The sequence below is a fragment of the Gadus chalcogrammus genome, chromosome 6 (genome assembly GCF_026213295.1).
Source record: "Gadus chalcogrammus isolate NIFS_2021 chromosome 6, NIFS_Gcha_1.0, whole genome shotgun sequence".
Classification (NCBI taxonomy): domain Eukaryota; kingdom Metazoa; phylum Chordata; class Actinopteri; order Gadiformes; family Gadidae; genus Gadus; species Gadus chalcogrammus.
In genome coordinates, this window is record NC_079417.1 from 9,199,521 (window position 1) to 9,223,651 (window position 24,131).

At 45.9% G+C, this 24,131-nt stretch overlaps 2 protein-coding genes across 2 annotated transcripts in view; both read left to right on the top strand.

The window, feature by feature from the left end:
• Positions 1-791: 791 nt before the first annotated feature.
• Positions 792-7,340, top strand: unc45b (unc-45 myosin chaperone B). Its single transcript, XM_056593266.1, has 20 exons — positions 792-918; positions 1,467-1,628; positions 1,746-1,782; positions 1,873-2,048; positions 2,202-2,291; positions 2,411-2,578; positions 2,687-2,852; positions 2,962-3,132; positions 3,263-3,434; positions 3,615-3,915; positions 4,000-4,094; positions 4,206-4,347; positions 4,465-4,605; positions 4,888-5,015; positions 5,210-5,276; positions 5,554-5,667; positions 5,806-5,921; positions 6,033-6,150; positions 6,531-6,686; positions 6,970-7,340. Exons 2-20 carry the CDS (start codon positions 1,467-1,469, stop codon positions 7,234-7,236), a joined length of 2,787 nt encoding a protein of 928 aa, XP_056449241.1. The 5' UTR covers positions 792-918; the 3' UTR covers positions 7,237-7,340.
• Positions 7,341-8,220: 880 nt separating this feature from the next.
• pip5k1bb (phosphatidylinositol-4-phosphate 5-kinase, type I, beta b) overlaps positions 8,221-24,131 on the top strand; it is a 32,500-nt gene continuing 16,589 nt past the window's right edge. Inside the window, exons 1-7 of the mRNA XM_056593269.1 lie at positions 8,221-8,339; positions 17,418-17,494; positions 17,923-17,991; positions 18,514-18,644; positions 20,966-21,083; positions 22,036-22,188; positions 22,618-22,914. Coding sequence (XP_056449244.1) covers positions 17,923-17,991; positions 18,514-18,644; positions 20,966-21,083; positions 22,036-22,188; positions 22,618-22,914 — 768 coding nt within the window. The 5' untranslated portion in view covers positions 8,221-8,339; positions 17,418-17,494. The remainder of the gene's footprint in view (positions 8,340-17,417; positions 17,495-17,922; positions 17,992-18,513; positions 18,645-20,965; positions 21,084-22,035; positions 22,189-22,617; positions 22,915-24,131) is intronic.

Consider the following 24,131-nt stretch of genomic DNA (forward strand, 5'->3'; position numbering starts at 1 on the left):
CTGTTGGTCATACAATACAAACACATGAAGGTGCAGGCCCTGTATTTCCTATTGGGTTGCCGTTATTTGAAATGGCTTATCCCCTACTCCCCCGCTAGGTCAAACAGGCAGCCGGCAGGATGTGACAACTTGTTAAGGCTTCCTGTTTAAAAGGACGAAGTTGAAACCATATGAACTGTTTGATCAACTCCTGAAGAACAGTGGGGTTAGAGACAGGTCTGGCCGGGTCAGGGATGAGGACAGGCTGAAGGTTCAATTATATTAACTGCTACAGGAATTAGTATATTCTTCTACACATGCATCTGGTGTTGAAGATGCATGTCCAAAGGCATATCCCATCAGGCCAAGGAGACAAAATTTGGATTTTGTTTTCTTTCCAGAACCTACTAGGTTGTTCTCGAACCAAGCAGCTGCCAGCCCCCGACTCCTCAACCCCGCCCCCACCTCTTGAACTCACCAGAGGCATTTGCTAGAAGCGCCTGTCAGCTGTCATCATACCAAGGCCCTAAATAGACATTATCAGGACCAAACCAAGTGTTAAGGGGGTTACCCCCAGCAAAGAATAAATATTTTTTCAGTTTTTTTGTGTTATAATGTTTTATGCATGTTATTATGCATATTAAAAATAGTATTCTAAGTACAGCATCCAATACCAAAACCTATCATGAGTTCAACATGGACGTCTCCCAGTCAAAGAACTGTAAGGGTACTGAAAGGACCCCCGTTGCTTTTCATAGATAAGAGACGGTGGTCCTGTCCCACCTCAGTGTCCACCGGTATAAATAGTATCCGAGGTGATGGGGGGTTACAAAGAACCAAAAAGTTAGTTGCAACCTTCAGGGGCAGACGCTCCAGATCTCACCATCCAGAGCAATATTAAAAGTGAAGAGACAAAGAGGAGACCACACAACACTCAAGGTTTGTCAACAAATAAACCTTACTTTTTATGTTGGCTATGATTGAGTCATTGAACTGTATGGTGTGGAGTTATTTTAGATGGATACACTCTGTGGGACAGGTTGAAGTTACTGTATGTTAGAGTAGTGACTGTGGCAAGGGGTTTGCTCCTTGGATGATGCCCAAATAAGGCATGAGAGGTGGCCATTTAAAGTTAGGGATAACATGTGCAGGGCCATTTGCTTCAAGAAAGCTCCACATTGAGGAGGGTACGGAATAGGTTTTCTGTAATTTTCCTTGTTTTTACCCCATAATCATTGGAATATATGAGAGAACCAAAAAAACATTATATTTACAAATTCAAACCATGATATTGTTTGGTTGATATTTTGCTACTTTTCTATATCCTGAAAATATTTTAAATGAGCTAAAACAAGTAAAAGGTCTGAAAAAAAGGTGAAACACCAGAATTCCTACAACAGTTGTTGAATAGCATTGTGGGACTTTCAATACAATTTTAACGATTTAGGTTTTTAATGGTCATATTTGTGAATATTCTTGTTTGTTAGATGGCTGAAGCAAACCAGCTTAAGGATGAAGGAAACGCTTATTTCCAGTCAGGAGAGATTGACAAAGCCATTGAGAGCTACACACAAGCCATCAAGCTGTGCAAGGACAAAAAAGTGTTGGCCATCATTTACAGGAACAGATCAGCCTGTTACTTAAAAAAGGTAAATAACTGCATGAATAATATTGCATCCAAACGATCAACCCCAAGACATATTAACAAGGACAACTAAATTAAGGTACCACTCTTAATACTTCATAAATAAATATTCTGTTCACAGGAAAATTATACTACTGCAGCATCCGACGCATCTAGAGGTATATTGCAAAAGTACAATCTCAAACAAAATATAGAATCAACATGTTAAAGATAGAAAAATATGTCAACTCAATTTGTTTTCTCTCTAGCTATTGATGTTGATGCAGCAGATATCAAAGCTCTATATCGGCGCTGCCAAGCCCTGGAGAAGCTTGGCAAGCTGGACATGGCTTTCAAAGATGTCCAGAGATGTGCCACCATAGAACCCAAAAACAAGACCTTCCTTGATACTCTCCGCAGGCTGGGAGCAGAGATTCAGGCTAAGGTTGGTGAATCAATTAAGAACAAACAGCGACACACAACAATTCTGGCGCTTAGAATTCTGGCGCTTTTTTCTGTACTTTCTAACCCTACGTATGATGTACTTTTCTTTCGTGAGCAATGTATTAATAGAGGTTGCATCTCTTTTGTTCGATAGCTGAAAACCACATTCTCTACAGACTCAAGGGTGCAAAATATGTTTGACATATTAATGGCTGAGGAGATGGAGAAAGATAAGATTGAAAAGGTGAAACTTTTTTCAAAATTCTAAGCAAAATAACAAATTCTAGAGCAATCATGTTTGTGTTGTTAATAAGCATAATAATATTCCATCCATATCAAAAAAAAATTATGTATCCCTTTTAGGCTGCAAACAACCTGATTGTGTTGGCTAGGGAAGATGCAGGAGCAGAAAGAATCTTCCAGAACAATGGAGTGCCTCTACTAATGAATATGATTGACTCAGGCAAACCAGCAATGATGCTGGCTTCGGTCCGTACCCTTTCAGGAATGTGCACAGGGCACAAAGCTAGGGTGAGCAGTGCACCAACGCTGGGCTTTACGCTGTGAAAATGAAACTAAATTGAATGAATGCGTTCAACAAATGATCTTCCTTCGTTTAAACATACCTCCCCTCCTCAGACCATGGCCATCCTCCAGATGATCAGCATTGAGAAGCTGTGCAGCGTCATGGCAATTGACAACGAAGAACTTTCCTTGGCAACGTGCAACCTCTTCCAGTGCATCAATGACTCTCTCACCTGCGGAGACAAGAGGATATATGGAAAAGAAGAGGCCATGGTTTTGGGTAAGACTCAATCATGACCGAATGTTTTCTGCGCTTCTAATGTAGGTGTTGTCAACGCGTGTCATTCAATCGAGTGAACCATCCTAACGAGGTATCCGTCTTTTTACAGACTCGAACAAGGACCTGATGACCATTCTGTTGTCCCTGTTGGAAATGGTTGCGAGTAAGAAGGTGTCTGGGCTCGGCAGAGACCAGGCCCTTAACCTGCTTACCAAGAACGTGCCACGAAAACATAAAAAAGAGAGCGACCACACCAAAACGCTCTTCTTGATTGACCACGGTGAGCCCGGAGAAGCTTGTGTGGGACACATTGCACCCGTATTCACCTATTCAATATTAACTTGATTGAGATACTTGACATGATTAAGAATCAGCTGTCTGAATATACCGTGACGTTGTTTGCTTCCCAGGTTTGAAGAAGATCCTGAAAGTGTGCGGACAGATCCCCGACCTGCCAGACCAGCTGCCCATGACGGACAACAGCCAGCTGATCGCCAGCGTGCTCCTCACCAAGATGTACGACGACCTCAAGTGTGACCCTGAGAGAGACAACTTCAGAGATGTCTGTGACGAATACATCAAGTGAGTCGTCCCCCCCCCCCCCCCCCACTCCCCCCCCTTCCCTGCCTTGCCCTGTTTCAAAATGTTAAACCCAAAACCCTAATTCAGATGATTTCTAACAATTCTGCAACAACCTGATACCCTTTATCTATCGATGAACCCACCTTTTGTTATCTCATTGTCTTCTCTCCCACCACACAGGTCCAAGTTTGACCCCAAGGACATGGACAGAAACATCCACGCCATCAACGTCATCTCAGGCCTGCTGCAGGGCCCGTTCGAGGTGGGCAACGCCCTGGTGGGTCGTCAGGGGGTGATGGAGATGATGGTGGCCCTGTGCGCGTCGGAGCGCGAGGTGGACCAGCTGGTGGCCGTGGAGGCGTTGATCCACGCCGCGTCCAAGTGCAGCCGCGCCTCCTTCATCATCACCAACGGCGTCTCGCTCCTCAAGGAGATGTACAAGAAGACCAAGAACGAGAAGATTAAGATCCGTGCGCTGGTGGTGAGTGCCCCTCCCTAAGCAGCCCGATTTCTAAAACGCACGGGAAATAAAATACATCATTTATTTCCTTCTCTTAATGAATAGGGTCTTTGCAAACTTGGTTCCGCGGGTGGTGACGATTACAGTATGAGGCAGTTTGCTGAAGGTTCGACAGAGAAGTTGGCCAAACAGTGCAGAAAGTGAGTCGCTTTACATGAACTCTGCAGTCTTAGATCACTAATAGCAATTCAAATAAACTTGGCTGAATCCTTCTTGTTCTGCTTGTTCATATACCCTGCTCTTGCCTTCAGGTGGCTGGTCAATCCCCAGCTCGACACCAGGACAAGGAAGTGGGCCATCGAAGGTTTGGCGTATCTGACTAATGACGCTGACGTAAAGGATGACTTTGTGGAGGATGAACCCGCCATGAAAGCCATGTTTGAACTGGCAAAGGTATACAACTATCATAAAGCAAGCAGTATGTATGTGTAGTCAAATACGCTACACATTATTTTCCCAACATTGATATTTGCTAAACCTAATGTGTTGCTTTTTGATTTTTGTCAATAGTCTAAGGATAAGACTATCCTGTATGCAGTAGCCTGCACCCTGGTCAATTGCACCAACAGCTATGAGAAGAAGGATATCCTCCCTGAGCTCGTTCAGTTGGCAAAGTTCTCCAAACAGCACGTTCCAGAGCAGCATCCCAAGGTAAGCCGCCATATTAACTTAGCTACCTTTCCTGAGGACTTCAGGCAAAAGATACTCACTGCACCTTTTTGCCTCAGATATGCTTACAGATGAATACTAATTAATAATGCCTGCAGTAAGAGTAGAGATGTCCTGTGAATATCAATCTTTCGCCTAATTTAATCATTGGCTAAGAGCAATTGTTAGCCTACAACCAAGTTACAAACAATATACACAAAAGAGAGAATTGCATTGCCCGACACCGATGTTAGATGGACAGTTTGTTCCATTCCCTATCTGCAGGATAAGAAAGACTTTATTGAGAAGAGAATAAAGAGGATGCTGAAAGCAGGCGTCACCTCAGCTCTCACGGTCATGGTCAAAGCTGACAGCTCCGTCCTCACGGACCAGACCAAAGAACTGCTCTCTCGGTAGGCAAACCACCATCATTTGATTTGATTTGACAAACAATTTCTTGAAAATATATATTTCTTGGATTCATTTTGCTCCCTCTCTCACAGAAAAATAGATTAACACGCTCACATACTTGTGTCCTCAGTTATCAAATTGCTTGCTATGTTTAAAACGTTGCATGGCTCAAAGGCTTTTCTGTCGTGTTCCCCAGGGTCTTCTTGGCTTTGTCCCAGGATGTAAAAGACCGCGGTACCATCGTAGCCCACGGTGGAGGGAAAGTGAGTCACAGAACTGGGATCTTGAACCTGTAATTAGACTGTGAATATATGCTGAACACGTCCTGCAGCCCAGACTGGCGTGAGCCTATGCATTTTCCACGCTCTTTCCTCAATAACCAATTCGTTTTGTAAAAACTCTTAGGCTCTGCGTTTGACTGATAATGAAAAAAAAAACTCATTGCCGATGCACTGCTACTTTCACAAAGTTTCATCAAAGAGCCCAGAAGGAACCAAAAAGATGATCGATCCTCCTACTCTTTGCTCTCTCTTTCCCAAGGCGCTGATCCCCCTGGCCTTGGAAGGGACAAACCCTGGAAGGGTGAAGGCCTGCCACGCCCTTGCCAAGATCGCCTCCGTCTCCAACCCTGAGATCGCCTTCCCAGGTGAAAGGGTAAGAAATGAACATCAGGTTTATCTTGGATCATCTTCATAGGAAGAGCTCAAACCTTTCCTTTGATAGTATACGACTCATTTCTCTGTAGCTGTTTCCCACCTCTACAATGTCCTCTTCTTCTTCCCCCAATGACAGGTGTATGAGGTGGTGCGGCCCTTGGTCAGTCTCCTGGCCACAGACAGAGATGGAATGGAGAACTATGAAGCTCTGAAAGGCCTCACAAACCTAGCTGGTTTCAGTGAAAAACTGAGGTAACACAGCTTAGATCACTGCCATATCAATGCCTGCGATAGACTTTATGGACTTGTGCTGTTGAGTTGGGACACGATAAGAAATGATTCAAGCATTCATCTTTTTCACAGGGTGAAAATTGTGAAGGAGAAAGCCCTGCCAGAGATTGAGAACTACATGTTTGAAGACCACGAGCAGATCCGACGGGCTGCCACTGAATGCATGTGCAACTTGGTCTCATGTAAAGAGGTAAGACATTTATACATTTACGTCTGGTCATTCGGTAGTTGCTTTTCATCCCGATGGACGGACAGGTGACGCAGATCAGGTTACACATGAGATAAAAACATTTGAGAAACTACAATGATGCTGCATTTGCAATTATCTGGGAAGAATGCAGAGGAAGTTGTTGAGAAGTGCACAGGAGGATTTGCATGGAATCGCTATAATGCGCTATAAAGTGCCAGAACAACAAAGTGCCCAAGTAAGTGGATGAGGGGTTGTTGGACAAGGAGAGAATGATGGGAGCCAGCATAAAGATCTAACATCACAGATCAATATAAACAAGCAAAGTAAATGGCTGCTGCAGCAACTCCCCCGAATATTGAGAACATTTTCGCTGTGTTCAGGTCCAAGAACGTTACCTGCAGGATGGCAATGACAAGATGAAGCTGTTGGTGCTGCTCTGTGGTGAAGACGACGACGTCCTCCAAATAGCCGCAGCAGGAGCCTTGGCCATGCTGACCGGAGCCAAGAAGAAGCTTTGCACCAAGATGACAGTGGTGGTACGTACAGCTTTCACAATTAAACATTTGGTAATTTAGCAGACGCTCGTATTCAGAGCGACTTGCAGTGAAATGAGGTCAGCGAGGAGAGGGTAGGGGCTAGGCATCCTGATCTGGGATGTCTACAGGTGGCCTGCAGACATAGGGGTCGGATGGATCCCAGTACCTCAAACGGAGAGTCGAAAACACCCAATCCCGCCTGCACCACTAACGACTCATGTTTAGACCTGTACCGCAAACCCACAAGACGCCCACGTGACGTATTCGATCACTCTCCCCACAGAGTACCCAGTGGCTGGAGATCGTGCAGAGGTTGTGTTTGCACGACAACCCCAAGGTCCAGCACCGTGGGCTGGTGATCGTCTTCAACATGCTCAACTCGGACGACAGCGAGCTGGCCAAGAAGCTGCTGGAGTGCGAGATTATGGAGATCCTCTCCGTGATCGGCAAGGCGGAGGACAACCTCAAGAGGCAGGATTCCATCGATGTAGCGCGCATGTGCCTGGTGAAAGGCATGGATCTGGGCCTCATCAAGCCCTTCACCTCTTGAGCGGCCCGCCGTGCCACGCTTTGGGAAGAATACAGCTGTGGAAAGTGTTTTTTTATCTTTCGATTTGGAGATTTCGTTTGGAAGTTTTTTTTTTTTTTTTTTTACATCTGAAGGATTAAATAATCCAAGAGGCTGGCTCCAAATATCTTAAATTATCTCAATGAAATGGTGATTGGAGATTTCGAAAGGGTCCATGCGTATAGTAATTATAACAAGCGAAGGGCTTTTTATTTATTTTGTAGGCATGTGCATACCTTTATTTGTGTTTCCCAATTAGACTCCAAATTGACTTGATTATTGATATGGGGTTTGAAGATTTTTCTATTCAACTTTTTTTGTTGACTTGTATTATGTATTAATGATGAACTGAATTAACTACATTTCCAGCTAAATTATTCATATTTGAATGTGTCACTCACTTTTTCCCTAATCAATCGACAAGTCAATTAACAGACATCCGTTGGTACAGTTCTCGAACCATGGTATTACCTATATCGTTCTTTTCATTCGTTTTACTTTTTCCTTGTTTAAAGATCAAATGAAAATAAATCACTGTGGAAAATGTTTTATACCAATACAAAAAAATAGGAAAATAAAAGAAATGCACAAAAAACAAAATAAGACATGTCTATTTTCTTTGGACCATTTAATTTTTTTATTACGGACCTATTTGACGTTTGTATCCTGAGAAGATTCCATCTCATCCATCCCTGCATGTGAAATATCCAGGCCTGTAGGTGGCGCCTTTGAGCCGCGGCAGCCAATGAAGCCTGGGCGGCTTCGCTGTGTTGCAGACGTAGTGAAGGATACAGCTGTCAAGAGGCAGGGCTGGAGAGACCAGCGCGTTTACTTTCAGTGGGCTACTGTACAACCAACTGTTCGTAGCCCGGCGCCAAGGCTGTCAATACGCACAAGCGGATCTGTTTCTGCAAGGGATACATTTTCGAAGAAACTCCACCCGCCCCCCCCCACCCCCCCCCCTCCCAAAAAAGAACAAGAAAAAACGATTTCTCCCACTTCAGCGACCACTAGCTCCGATGCGAGAAACAATATTTGCTCCGAGATAATTCAGAAGAAGAAGCCAAGTGGCTGGTGCGATTCACGTGAGTAATTGCGACTGATTATCCGTACCTTGCTATTCTTTCTTGCTTCATAGAAAACGACCATTGTTCTATAGTACAGTTTACACAGCCTTGAAATAACAGGCAGTTCAGTCAGACCAGGTATGCACTTTGCCTGGCAGAACTCCTCTTCAACTTGCCCCTGCTCACTGAATGTAGTCCAGACTTTTAGCCAGTGATGTAACTCAATACATATAAAGACTGTAATAAGCCTCTATAAACGAAGCAGTGCTTGGCACGTAAAGTAGAAGTAAACAGTGTGTGCTGAATGATTGTTTTCTTGATTGATTGATTGATTGATTGATTGATTGATTGTTTACCTCTGTGTGTTATTGTGGCACGCCTGTCAGCTAATGTGTGTTATTATGGCATGCCTTATAGCGAGAGATGACATTCCGATAAGAGCTGGGGGCTTCTGAATCATGTATCCTGTAGTTTTCTGTACTTAAATTATAAACATTAGATCTCTAATGTCATTATAGCACATATGCTGCCTATTATAACAATTATAATTCTGTATTGCAGATCAAGTAAGCTGCTGTGGTTACTTGAATAGGATATAGAGCAGGCAGTGTTTACGTGCCTGATTTCCAGTGACTATCACCTTATCTCAGTACTATCTCAGTACACTTTATCTCAGAAGTGCTACATTCCTGCTCTTGGCAGTCAGCTGGCAGGCCCTGCCTCTCAGACATATACATACGACTATAAGGAATACAAAAATACAGCTATAAAATGGCACACACTTGGCCACACTAGGTATAAATGAGTGATTTGAATGGGAGGTAGTGCAGTGGGTCCAGATTGGGGCTGGGCTGTTTGGATTAGCACAGAGGAGTTTTGAAAGGGAAAGCAGTGTACGCAAATCTCCCGCTGTGTGTCTCTCTCGGTGGTAACACCCGAACCACCCTCGTTCTGATATGGATATGGGTTTGGCTTTAGTAAGCAATAGTCTGTGCCGTGTGATACATCTTCCATTCGAGTAGCATTAGAAGAACAATAACAAAAGTCTGTGAAGTCTCACTATAGAAGCACACATTGTCTGTGTGTGTGTGTGTGTGTGTGTGTGTGTGTGTGTGTGTGTGTGTGTGTGTGTGTGTGTGCGTGTGCGTGTGTTTGTGCGTGTGTGTAGTGTGTGTGTGTGAGTGTGAATGTACACACGTGTATTTTTCTGGGTTGTTTTGTTATGTGTGTTATTTAAAACAGCATTGTATTTCTAAGCCTGAACAAATCATTGAGCATGATCTTGAGAGGTTAGGTCAAAGTGCAGAGCTTGGGAGGGCAAAACCATAGAGCGTTCACATGAGTCTCATGACACTGTTATGTAAGGCAAGTCGATCTCTAACTTTCGACTTTCACTTTTAGAGTGTTTTGGCAAATGCAATATGAGTTTGTTGAATTTATTTCAAATTAATAATTGACAATTTCCCATAAAGATCATGTTTGCATGCCTCATGTCTTAGGTTAGTTGATACATTGGAAGCTTTCCCTGTTTATTTGTGACATATCTTTCAAGAGTCATTTGGGGCAGAATGTTTGTTTTGATTTTCTTTTTGTGCGTGTCATAACCACTTTGTGACATTTTTGGGCATGGCCGTGATTCCTGCTGCATTACTCAGTGAAATAACAACACATTCAGCTTCCCAACGTTTCCGCATAATTGACTAAACCCTCACCACTTTTATTTTATTTTAACACCCTAATTTCAAAATTAAGGCAATATAAAATACACAAAGTCAAATCTACTCGCAGCTGGTTGAGTCTGAACATTATAGCAGTATCATTTATGTTTATGTCTTTCAATTTCAGAATCCGCAAATATCAAGCAAGGCTAAATAAGTTGTCTTATCTATTTTTGTGGTCGTGCCACTATATCGCCAGTTGACTAGGCATATGTGCAGCTTGGATCTGGTGTTGTGCCTGTGGTTCAGAACAGCAAATGAGGCAGGTCTGGCCTGCCTCTGTTATCTGTTTCATTGTGCTCTTTCATTGGACAGACAGCACTCATGTCAGCAAATACCATGGAGCGTTTACTATAGATCCCAACCAAGGCCAAGTCAGAACCGTATAAGCTAATTAAATCAGTGGCCCCATCTTCTGTTTGAGTGATGGTTGAGCCTACATAGTCATCCAAACTGATGGACTACAGTGGACTACAGTGGACAGTGGACTACAGTCCACTGTAGGGCTGGCTTGCTTAAATATTACACTGCACTTTTAGGATACATGTAGAAATTGCGACGATGCCACTAAATTCTATAAACTGCACCCTTAAAGCCCATACCTGCAAGATGACATGCTTTGATGAAGACATGGTGACTCACAGAATGCTGACGAATGGAACGTATGGACCTTATCTACATTTGACAAGACAAGAACGGCTCACATTTGTTCCACACTTACCATCCACGTGCTGTTCATTGCTCATGGGAATACTGTAAATGAATTAAAATTAGAACGCCCATGGTCACTTAAGATTTAGGGGAAACACATGATCATTGGCGAAACCATCATCCCTCCAATTGGATTCATGCACCATTGTTTTTCGCTACCGAATCATTAATTAGCCTCTTTTTCTTTTGTTTTAACAGTTGTGAGTTCCACTTGTCTCCTTGTGTGACGTAACCTCCGCTTATTAGAAGTGGAACATCCCATTTCTCACACATTGGTCTAAAGGCATTTGGGAGGGGGGTTCCCTGGAATCTGGCACCCCACAGCATGTTGTTGTTGTCGATACCGGCATTGAGCTGGAGGAAAACAAGTCACCCCCCGAAGAAGGCCTGGCTATGCTGCTTCGTGATTGGCTGAAACGTTGACTGGTTTGTCCGTCGATGTTTACTCACAGAAAGAATAAGTAAAGTGAGTAGTGGCCCGGCCCTTGCTGAAGCCCCCAACCTCAAGCCCTGAGAGGCCAGCAGCAAGGGGGACTCTTAGAGGACGAAGGGGTTGGGAAAGAGGAAATACCACCAGAGGAAATACTGGAGGATGACATAGCAATAACAAAGCAAACTAAAGCACAGCACAAGAGGGACCAGAGAAAGAAAAATTGCAGTTCCCTCTCCGCCCCTCCCTTTCCCTGCCGATGTCTCTCAGAAGTGTAGATTTTGAATTTCAAATCAGCCCGTGGGAGGTGACCCCTGTCGTCCCTGACCCCCAAAACGCTTGGCCACATCTAAGAATAACAAACAGTGTTCGGTTGACCCGTGCGTCCGTTCTGCAGTCATATGCATATTAATTTGGTCCCGCTGTCGTGCCTCCCACTGCAGGGACAAGAGGAGAGGACCTTGGACTCCAGGGAAGGGCTAAGCAGAACCCCATGTGCTCAGATGGGCTTTCTTCCCCCTCGGTGTCATGTGACCCTGTTTGTGGGCCGCTGTGCTCGGAGCCCAGGCGAGCTTGCGCATGCAGGCATTGTTGACAGAGCACAATGAGCCTTCCACATAGGCCGGCTCTCCCTCGATGGAGTGTTGCTCACGCTGTATCTGTTTTCGTCAGGGAGGGCTACCCTTGACTCTGTCCCCTCGCTCTCTCTCTCTCTATGTCTTTCTCTCTCTGTCTCTCTCACTGTGTCTGTCTCGGCCTCAATCTCTCTCTCTGTCTCTCTGTCTCTGTCACTCTCGCTCTCTCTCTCTGTCTCTGTCTCTGTCTCTGTCTCTCTGTCTGTCTCTCTCCCTTTCTCTCTCTCTCTCTCTCTCTGGTTCTCTGGTTCTCTCTCTCTCTCTCTCTCTCTCTCTCTCTCTCTCTCTCTCTCTCTCTCTCTCTCTCTCTCTCTCTCTCTCTCTCTCTCTCTCTCTCTCTCTCTCTCTCTCTCTCTCTCTCTCTCAGTCGGGTTACTCTGTGGACGCAGGAGGTAACCCGCCTAGCGAGGGACACTCTCTGCATAACAAACACAAAGGACATTCTGTCATCTGCGTCGCTTGGACTCAGCAAGCGTGAATTAAACAATTTGCTACATTCTCAAATATATTTGCTATACTGTCCATGAACGGGTTTCTGTGTGTGTGTCAACAAGCCAGCAAGGGCTGCATAATGCAGAATTTAGTGTAGTGTTGTTTTGAGGCTGTGCAAACAACTCTGTAGTGGACATGGCGGTACCTGAGGTGTGAAAGATCAAAGAGACGCATCCTATTGATGTACAGGGCGCAAGGCAAGATCCCAACATTGAGATATTCTCTCGTTTCTCGTCTATCTCGGCTGGACGCAGCCAAAGGACCTGCCGCTCGAGCTCCCTATTTCCCCTTCTCCGCCTACACATGCTCACACTGTCTGCTTTGATTGTCACATGCAGTCTTCTTTGGGCACACAAACATGCACACACACACACAATAGATACAACACGCACACTGTGGTGTACACTGCAGTCAGAGCTCCGGCTGCAGCAATGCAGCACTGGATGTGCAGCGAGCACGTCCACCCGTCTCCCTCACACATCCCCCAGGAGCTCTTTGCATACACATTTGACTACTACTACTACAACACCTCAGGGTTGTTTGTGTGTGTGTGTGTGTGTGTGTGTGTGTGTGTGTGTGTGTGTGTGTGTGTGTGTGTGTGTGTGTGTGTGTGTGTGTGTGTGTGTGTGTGTGTGTGGTTGTGTATGTGTGTGTTGGGAAGAAGACCTGGTAGTTCATCATGTGGTTTGTTATACCCCTCGACCCTCCCCCCTCTCTCCCTGCTCCGTCCAGTTCCGCAGTGCCGCTGGAAACCCTTTAGCTACATCGACAGATCCGGGGTCCAGCTCCCTTTAAGAAAGTCAACGAATAAACCTGCAAAAATATTGGTCTCTGAAACCACACACATGCCTTTCGGTTCAAAACAACGGTGTATTCCGCATGCAGATATATGTTTGTGTGCTCTGCATTCAATTTCATATGGGCTTGGTGTGTATTTTTTAATTGCTTTTAAAACCACAGCCTTTGTTTAAGGAGATTATTGTTATGAGGAGTATCTGCCTGACAGTAACTCTTTGACGTAATTACGTTTGCCGGCAGTGGACTGGAATAAGTCCAGAGATTTATTATGGAACATGACAAATGCCAAAGTCGGGTCTCAGCTCATTATATAATCCTGCTGTCAGCGGGCCCAATTAGAGAAGCACTGCGCCGACATGAAAGCAACAAAGTAAAATGAGTAAACACTGAGGTGTCAGCAGGCGAGCGTCTGGTGACTCCCGACCGCTTTAGTATAGCTTCTCCCCAAGCAAAAGAGACACATTCAGCCCAGACAATGTGGAGGATGAGCCGCTTTAGCCGTGTACAGACTACCATTCATACCCGTGGTACGGTGGTGGCAGCTCCGCCGGAGGATCCAATGCAAAATCTATCGCTTTAATTCCAGCACTGGGGTGAATAATGCAGGCTTTCCGAACGGAGAAGACCCTACATCGTCTCTGCAGTATTGGTCCAGGGAGCTGGGTGCAGCAGCAGATCACCCGCAGGCCCTATCGTGCCAAGACGACCAAAGGCATGATGAATGAAGGCCTATAGCTCCTCGTCCACCACTTGGAAGCTCGGTCACAGAAGTCCGGCCCAGTGTGGTCGTGGGGCTTCTGATTAGGAATAAGCATCGGGTCACCAGAGACTCACCAGAGAAATCAGCTTTTGGACACTGTAGAATCTTGATGGTTTGAAAATGAATATTATATATTATGTATAGGAAGTTATTTTTTCTTACACAAATGAAGGCTTAGGCGTTATAATCAATGCATGTTTTGAGCATGCTTCACATCGATGGGGATGGCATAATTTCCCCAATATCATTTAGCGTGTATACGGAATGACACACAGCCTGCTGACTCAAGCACCGTCAGGGTCAGAATGAGAAAACCGTCCTCCATAGTCAGAGCTCCGGAGGAGGCATCGCTCGGGAGGACGGTTGTTTGATCGGCACTTCATTGTCTCTGCTGGAAGAGTGGTGGGGTGGAGGGGTTCCTTGCTGCGGGCTGCGGGGGAGCCCACGAGATGGGAAGGGAAATGGATAGTCGGGTGGGGAGCCAGGAGAGGGGGGATTTAGTGGGCCCCCTGTGAAAAAAGTTTGACAGCATGTGTGTGTGTGTGTGTGTGTGTGTGTGTGTGTGTGTGTGTGTGTGTGTGTGTGTGTGTGTGTGTGTGTGTGTGTGTGTGTGTGTGTGTGTGTGTGTGTGTGTACCAGTGTGGGAAGTTTTCACAAAGGCAACTGATCTGCCTCAATGCTTTTGTGGCAGCTGCTCTGCGTGCGCTGCCCCATTAGATCGTATGGCTGTTTGGTGCTTTCACTTGTGTAGCTCCAAGTGGAGCAAGTAGAGGGATCTTCCCCCCTTCTCCTTCGGCTGTTAGATCCAACTGATAATGCTGCCTGATACCTTTGTTGTCGATCAGGATTAGGCAAATCAATAATGCCAATGCAGTTTTTCATGATCAAGTTTTTCTTTCTTTTTTTCAAGTTTTTCATCAATGATTGATGCCTTTAGGATGGCAATGCCATGTAATATAATGTCATTTTTTTGTCAATATTTTAACGTTTTTTTAATGTTTACTTGGTACTTATTCCCTCTAATCCCTCCAAGATGTCCTTACCGTCAGAACCCTATTCCTTATCTTAATATCCACCTAGCCTAACCTTTACAGTAACCAACCATCAAACTGAACACAAAAGCCAACTTTAGAGTTGCATAGCGTGGCTCAACAGATTAGTTTGATTGCACCAAATCCACCACCCAGGCCTCATGTTTGAAGTGCTTTACGATGGCTTAATAATTAGTCATCAATTAATTATCAATAATGAGTTACCATTTTACCCACTTGGACTCAGTCCACTGTATCAGACCAACACAATACAAGTACAATCGCTGTCTAAATAAGGCACATTGTCACGCCAGAGAGCTACCAGTAACACCATTATAAAAATACAAATGGCTCTGACCATCTGACCACCCTGTCCAGCCAGCCTCCCTCTTTGTGACAGTCCCACAGCTGCGGGCCTCCCATGGACTCTTCTGGAAGGGCAGTGGTGGGACCCATGCTGGCTGGGTTATGGGGTCAGGGGAGAAACACTGAGAGACACAGAGAGACACACAGAGAGACAAGAGAGAGACGGGCCTTAACCAGCCCTGCGTCACAATAGTCACATATGTTCACACCTGTTTAGAGTGCTAGCCGACTGACTGAACCACGCCATCGTGTGCAAATGAGTGTGAAAGTGGGAACTCCAAACCGCCGAGCCATAGTGAGCAAACCATACAGTTTTGGATTGTTTACGTTTTAGCTACAGTATAGCCAACCTAGCTAGCAAAATGTGCACATCTCTGCTGCACATTTGCAGCAGAAAGTCGCCACCGCTGTCACCGTCACCGCTGTGAACCAATTGGTCCTCTTGGGAGTAGCACATGTATGCACGTGTCCCATGTAGCCCCTTATAAGTGGTTTCAGCAGTCGGTCATGACCATCCAGGAACATGTCCACTGTACCGCTGGTGCCTGTGTGTTTATAGCAACTGGTGTACACAGATAAGGTTGGTCTGGACGTGAGTGCTGTGTCTGCTGTGATATTTTAATCGGACTAAGTAATGCATTTACTTGCAACGTTTCACTGAAGTGGTTTTAGCGCAGGCTGTATATGTACAGTACTCATGGCCCATTACGGATTTGATTCAGGGATTTTAACCATGTCACTGTTATGCTGTTCTACATGCTACTTTAAAGCCAAAGTGCATATAGGCCAATACTAACTCTATGGGTTCATAGGGTCCAACTTCTGCTTTTCCCAAGCAGTTCTACAAGGTTGAGGTGCCTGTACTGGAGTTCCTGAACGGACCTCTCTGTGTAGTCAATGGGATGCTTCACGTTCAGCTGTACATGTCATCATCTAGCTTTGGCTATGGATCTGGTGTTCCGTTCGTGGAGGACTCATGATTGACTGTTAAAGGAGCTGCATGTGAGCTAGCTGGAGAGTGTGTGTGTGTGGGGGGGGGGGGCAGGGTGTGTGTGTGTGTGTGTGGGGGGGGCAGGGTGTGGTGTGTGTGTGTGTGTGTGTGTGTGTGTGTGTGTGTGTGTGTGTGTGTGTGTGTGTGTGTGTGTGTGTGTGTGTGTGTGTGTGTGTGTGTGTGTGTGTGTGTGTGCGGTGGGGGGGTTGTCATGGATTTGGGAGTTTGCAGGTGAATTTATATGCAGGTGGTGAGGCTACTGCAGGCTAGCAAGAAACTGACGCAGTTTTGATTCCTCTTCACTCTTACCCGTGCATGCCACAGTCCTGTCGTAGTCATGTCGGGTCCCTGTCTCATACATCTCTTGACACGATATTACAGCCTATCCATCTACTTTGCAGACAGAGAGATTGAGAGAGAGAAGGAGAATAAGGAGAAGCAAAGAGACAGGAGGGTTGTTCTATATCTAGGAGGGTATAGAACACTGATCGCCCCAGGCGGAGGTGAGGTAAAACCTGCCGATGTATTTTGGGCTTAACAAAGACCTGGTTTGTGTGTTTTCCAGCTCAGAATCCGCCGTTTTGGCCTGAAGGCTGAGAGGACTGTGACACCGCAGTCATTAGACACACACACAGTATACAAGCATGCATGCTCGTACTCACACACACACTGTTATACTAGGTGAGGTCATGGGACACATACTCACAAATACCATATGCATTCACTCAATGCATCTCTCTCTCTCTCTCTCTCTCTCTCTCTCTCTCTCTCTCTCTCTCTCTCTCTCTCTCTCTCTCTCTCTCTCTCTCTCTCTCTCTCTCTCTCTCTCTCTCTCTCTCTCTCTCTCTCTCTTTGTCTTTTTGTCTCTGGGTTTGCTGCACATCCCATTCCATTGTTTTGAAAGTCTTTTACCAATGGCCTAATTATTATCTTGGCGTTTCCAGCAGACTAAATTGCCTTTTGCTGTCAGACCGAAACGAACCGTAGAAACTTGAAATCAGCGGCCTTGTGGGGGCTACTGCTGCCAAGTTGGCTTCAATAAACACGGTAGAATATGACTCCTCAAAAAAAAGCCTTTACTCGTTATTCAACGCAATAGCACAACCTTTCTGTGGATGTTAAGTGGCTCTGGATGTTTTTTTTTTTTCCTTTTCTTACCTGCAGATCCGTTCTCTCAGACAGATGACCAGACTATGTGGCCTTGATCTCGGTTCCTCCCCTCAAGCTTGCCATTAAGCACGGTAAGTTTACCCACTCGGTTTACCAACGATTTGAATAACCCACTTCTCTTATATGCTAAAACTGTGTCCTACATAACAAAACACTAAACACTTTGGTTTAAGGAATGACGTGTTTGGTAACTCTTCCCTGTTTTTTGTTTCGTGAGTGTTGTGGTGATCATTACAAAAGCAAGTTAATGATAGACTATGAGACCGAAGTCTTTCTAGAACGTTCTCACAACGCAGTTATGAGGAACATATTTGTCTGGTGGTGTTGATGAGGCAGTAGGCCAACTGAAAGTGTTGCGTCACTGTTGTATGAAAAGTGCTATATAAATAAAGTTGCCTTGCCTTGTGAAAACACAGGTTCACTAACGCTTTTCATCCCTTCATCTTCACCTTGTCACGGTCGGCTTGGATCTCGTTTCGTCACCTCTTTGCGCCACCAGATGTCGACCACCGTGGAAAATGGGATGGGAGGGTTTTCCAACACGAGTAGAGAGAAAACCTACAAGAAGGTGTGTGAAAAAAACGGGCCCAAAAAAATCGAACAAGAGTAAAACTGTTCTTAGCATGTTCTTTAATTTGTCTCTTCTTAAACTCCCAGAACTAGCATGAAATTTGTCTCTGCATGTAACCTGAGAGAAAAGTCCTCAAATGTTGACTTAAAGATTGTGACTCATGCGTCATAGGAGGCCTGAGGAAATGCCCTGAGATTGAGGCTCCAGGGCTGCCCGGAACCAGTCGGCCAGATGTGTTTTTCTGCCGAAATCCTGTTTTCATTTAAATTAAAGCAGCATTTCCCAGAAACAGCATCATTTCCCAACTGTAAGGAGTAGCATCTACTGCTGGATCCACCCAAACCCCCATAAGATTAGAGCGTTCACGCTCTTCGTACACTCATGTTGCAATCACTTCCCCCCTGTCCGGGTCCTTAGCTTAGCTCTATTTATGTAAAGGTCGTAGCCCTAGTGGATAAAAAGTCCATAAACACGGTGTGAATAGTGTTTTCCTTTCTGCTCGCGCTCTCTTTCCTCCAGACCACGTCGTCAGCGCTGAAAGGGGCCATTCAGCTGGGCATTGGCTACACCGTGGGCAACCTGACCTCCAAGCCCGACAGAGATGTCCTCATGCAAGACTTCTATGTGGTGGAGAGCGTCTTTCTTCCGAGGTCTGCACTTTTTGGGGAACGGCCCACGCTTCTTTTCTTCGGAATATACATCGAAAGTATATCGACATTGTTCTTGATTTGAATATGTTTTAGATATATTGCATGCATGTGTGTATCTCTTATTACATCCAATCGTGAACCAATTCGCTGGTTTCATACGTTCTTTTGTAGTGTACTGATCATTATCGGCATATTAAAAAGAAAGCGTTACATAAACTCAAGGATGTTGGACGTCCAGAGGCAGTGAATCACAGAGCTGCCTTTCAGAGACGGATTAGGTGTAGGAGGCAGCGGGCTGTCTTTAAGCTGCCACGGGTCACAGTCTGCTGTAGAAATACATATAAAAGGGGCAAAAGCCTGCACAGTCGTACTATTCCTACTCCACAACGTATGCCAATTTTATTTTGGTCGTGACGCATGTGGCTGTGAAGAGGGTTGCCATTTAACCAATCATATGTCTTCCCTCCCCGTCATAATGTCTGCAACAACCTTGTATTTCAGTCACTGCGCTGAATCCACTCACAACCGGGCAGTTGTAATTACATTCCTAGAAATTTGTTCCCCATGTTTTTCTAATAAGAAATACTTTTAAGTATAAGTTAGATGTGCTATGATTTAAGTCCTCTCATGCGTCTTTTAAGGCCTCCAAACTCCTCCACGTTTGACTTTCTTACCCCTAGACTTTTCACACAACACAAACCAATGGCGTGTTCAATTGAACACCCGTCAATACTTTAACGACCATCAAAACATAAATCTACATTTTATTGTGACGTCTAGTATAGTGTCAGGACGGAGCAAACAAGGCTCAAAATGGGTAACAATACATTACTAAGAATAGATAACACAGATCACAAAAAAACAGGACCGAAAACCGGGGGATGGAACCCATCAGGGCACAGGTGGACATAATCATTAATCAGCACAGATGACAGGAATCTACCAAGCGAGGAAGGGGGGGGGGGGGGGGGGGGGGGGGGGGGGGGGGGGGGGAAGAACAGTAGCAGAAGTGCTTGGTGTTGTGATGAACTAATCAACTTATGAATATGCAAAGTTAATTTGAATTATGTCCTCTGTTTCAAGAATTTACTATTCCAGCGAGTTACCCTGCAATAACCCAAAAGACAGGTTGATGTATTTCTGTCACTGACAAAAATAATCAATGCTGTGTATAAATACATAATCCTATGTTACAAAACACACACCCATACATTTGTTCAGACGACATGACTCTCTGTCTGTGACCACGTAATTGTATGGTGATTGCACAGGGCGGATGAAACATAAGGTTTGTCTGTCTGTGATAATCAAACACGTCGTCCTCTGCCAAGCTAAACCGTCCGATCCCAGTAGTGTAATCACAGGCATAGTGTTACACATCCGAGACAGACTATTACCGGTATCCCATTACAGAACACAATGCTAGCACAATACGACAATACCTCTTTAGTCCGGGACACAACATTCCGCACCTCAGAGTGTAAGCTACCTTCGCTGTGGCCTAGAAACAAATAAAGCCCTAATAATCCATTTCCCGTAGGTTTACAGGCCCAAAAAAAAGGATTTGGTTGAAATGTGATGTTACATCACCAGCGCCCTCAAAGCATGACTCACGCAACCTAAAATTACCACAGTGTGGTGCACCTTACAGGAAGATACAGTCGGTGTGCTGCTGGGGGAGAAAACACAGGGCGACTCTGTGCTCGAGAGCAGGGCCTGTCTGGGAATGTCAAGCCTCTGCGGATATCGGATTGTTACATTTGAGTTCTGCTCATTTTTTTTTTCCTTTTCTTTCTGGTGCCGGTCGCGCCGGTCCGCCCCGGGAGCTCTGGGCTCATGTGTTCCTGTTGGTATTGTTCAGAGGCAGTAATTAGAGCGTTCTGCCGTCTCCAGGGGCCACACTGTATACAGGGCCGGGTTGTCACCAACAGCAGCGCGCCTTTATCCCCCGTCCTGGATAGAGATAACTTAAGGCGCTTTCATACACACACACACACACACACACACACACACACACACACACACACACACACACACACACACACACACACACACACACACACACACACACTGAGACGCTCAACAGCAGTGAATAGAGTATGACGATTGGACGATTAGGACCCTTTGAGCCTGGCTGAGAGAGAATGGCGGCCACGTCTTGTGTTTCCACCGCCACGAATACAAAGTCAATGCCAGCTCCTGTGTTGTCATCACGGCCCTTCATTTGACCTCGGGGCTAGGAATGGGAATGTCTCATCTAACGTCTCCAACCGTGTTCCTTGTGTCGTTCCCCCCCCCCCCCCTGGCGTCTGAAACCCTAGTGAGGGCAGCAACCTCACACCGGCCCACCACTACCCTGACTTCCGCTTCAAAACCTACGCGCCTCTGGCTTTCCGCTACTTCAGGGACCTGTTTGGCATCAAGCCGGATGACTACCTGGTAAGGCTCGTCTTTACATGCACTGCGTTGGCTCTGACGCAGAGAGAGTTAGGATAGGTTAAGGGACAGGATGGGAGGATGGAGGAATAGTGGATAGTGGGCAAAGAAGAGCATTGTCAAAATAACCGTTTTTGCTCACAAGGTCATCTTGTTTGTGTGTGTGTGTGTGTGTGTGTGTGTGTGTGTGTGTGTGTGTGTGTGTGTGTGTGTGTGTGTGTGTGTGTGTGTGTGTGTGTGTGTGTGTGTGTGTGTGTGTGTGTGTGTGTGTGTGTGTGGGTTCTGCGTGTGCGTGGGTGTGTGTGTGCATGTGTGTGTGGTGTATATTTATATACTGAGCAATAGCAACTATGTACGATCACTTGGCTTTTTGTCACAACAAGCTGATTGAGTTGAATCTTGTTTCGGCGTTATCATTTATTCATGCACCTCCAAAGGACTTCAGAAAAGCCCACTAGCTGACGTTTAGATTGGGCCGGGATGACAAATGAAGTTCCAGACGGGGAGAGAGGACGGAGCAGGCAGGGGGACGAGGACGAATGGGCCTGGAGGATGCATGCGAGATTTCAGATCTTGAGATGATGATACATTCATTTAGGGAGACACCACGGCATACTAATTCTTAATGTAGAGAGAACACACTGACACAGGCATACACACTCATACACACACACACACACAAACACACAGAAAAAAAACATATAATTGTACCGGACCACCCAGAACAACATATTCCTTTTTTATTTTTTTACCAGTATAAAAGCAAACGTAAATAAACATTTCGTTTTAAACGGCTCACAGGACATACTGTTTATTTGGAATCGCTTCCACGTTGTTTTGCCAACTTTGCGCAAGCCTGTGCCTGCGGACAGCTGGTTTAAATCCCCCTTTGTTTGCTTGTGGTGAGTGTGAAGTCCTCAGTCCTCTCATCCATATTGGGGACTCCTTTCCGCAGTACTCTCTGGTGAACGAGCCTCTAATCGAGCTCTCAAACCCGGGGGCCAGCGGCTCGCTCTTCTACCTGACCAGCGACGACGAGTTCATCATCAAAACGGTCCAACACAAGGAGGCCAAGTTCCTGCAGAGACTGCTGCCCGGTTACTACATGGTGAGTCTGGGGGAGAGAGATGGCTGGGCCGAACGAGGTGCCAGCTGGCATGTTGACAAGCGACACAGGTTTTTTTCTTTCTTTACTGTGGCTTTTATCACACTCATACAGGGTGACAGGTGCCCTAGTTGCAGGTTTGGAACTAAAACCTGAGACTTCCCCTTCGCTGGACTCTCACTCTCTAGAGAAAGTCATTTTAATAAGAGGAACTTTTTTTGATTCAATAGTTCTCTCACTGCTTCAGGGTTCAGTAGTTCATGAGCAAATCCAGACGGTCAACTCAAACCCCCCCCCCCCCCCCTTCCGGGGTCAGTCAGAGTGGAACTCTCTAGACCTGAGATCGCGGAGCATGACGGTTAGGCTTGTATCCCACTCTCACCGCGTCCATCCTGCTTTCCCACGCCTTCCTCTCCTCCTTCGTCCTCGCAGAACCTGAACCAGAACCCGCGCACGCTGCTGCCCAAGTTCTACGGCCTCTACTGCATCCAGTCGGGCGGCATCAACATCCGCCTGGTGGTGATGAACAACGTGCTGCCTCGCTCGGTGCACATGAACTACATGTACGACCTCAAGGGCTCCACCTACAAGAGGCGGGCCTCCAGGAAGGAGCGGGAGAAGGCCAATCCCACCTACAAGGACCTGGACTTCCAGGACATGCTGGACGGCCTGTACTTTGACACAGAGACCTACAACAACCTCATGAAGACCCTTCAAAGGGATTGCCGGGTAAGGCACTCAAAGCCCCCCCCCCCCACCCCCCTCTCGATCATTAACTCCGGTGCCCTCCTCTTCCACTCCTCTCCCTCTGGCCTGTCAAGAGGGAGAGGAGTGGAGTGGACTTCACCGGGCGTCCTTCGAAGGTCATGGTTAAACGCTCACCAAACGTTGAGAGGCTCACTCCCTGTCGCCCGGTACTTTTCCAATCCAACCCCCCATCCCCCCCCCCCGTGTATTTATTTCTCTCTATCTTCCACTCAGGCGGAGACTGAGTGAAAGCAGAGAAGGATCAAGGTCATTCATTGAATAGTCTGTCATAAGACGTCTCGTCATCTCTAGACCAGGAAGGAGGAAGAGTTGTTGTTATTTCTTTTTATTCTTGATACAACAAAGGTTGTTTCAAGAAGTGTCACTGCCTGTCACCAGGTAGCTTTCCACTCCTACCTCCCCCAGTATTTATTTCTCTCTATCTTCCACTCAGGCGGAGACTGAGTGGAAGCAGAGAAGGCTCAAGGTCATTCATTGAATAGTCTGTCATAAGACGTCTCGTCATCTCTAGACCAGGAAGGAGGAAGAGTTGTTGTTATTTCTTTTTATTCTTGAAACAACCTTTGTTGTTTCAAGAAGTGTCACTACCTGTCACCAGGTGGCTTTCAGCTCCAACCTCCCACAGTATTTATTTCTCTCTATCTTCCACTCAGGTGGAGACTGATTGAAAGCAGGGAAGGATCAAGGTCATGCATTGATTATGAGATATTGATTAGTCTGTTATGAGACGTCTCGTCATCTCTCGACCAGGATATTATTAGTTGAGTTGATATTATTTCTTTATTCTTGAGACCACATATGAACACAGTGGTCCCACCATGGTCCCAGTTGGTTCTCAGGCCCGGCCCTGGACGTTCCCAGGCCTTGGTACCCTCTGATGACGGGACGGCCTGGGCATCATTCACCGGGGTCACCGCCTGTGCCCGGACATCTGGGAGGCGAGGGGTTGTGTTTGGCATGGGGGGGGGGGGGGGTGGGAATACACCATGGTTAAAAAAAGATGCAACTCCACCCATGGGAAAGGACCAACCTCAAGCCTCCCGGTCACATAACAGTGTTTACCCATCACGTGAAAGCCAATTCTCTCTCCCTGTTTGAGAGGGCCATTACGCACTTTGGTTAGAACAGCCAGCATGCTCCATGAGTTTGAGGAAGAGTTTTAACCACCAAGGGTTAAC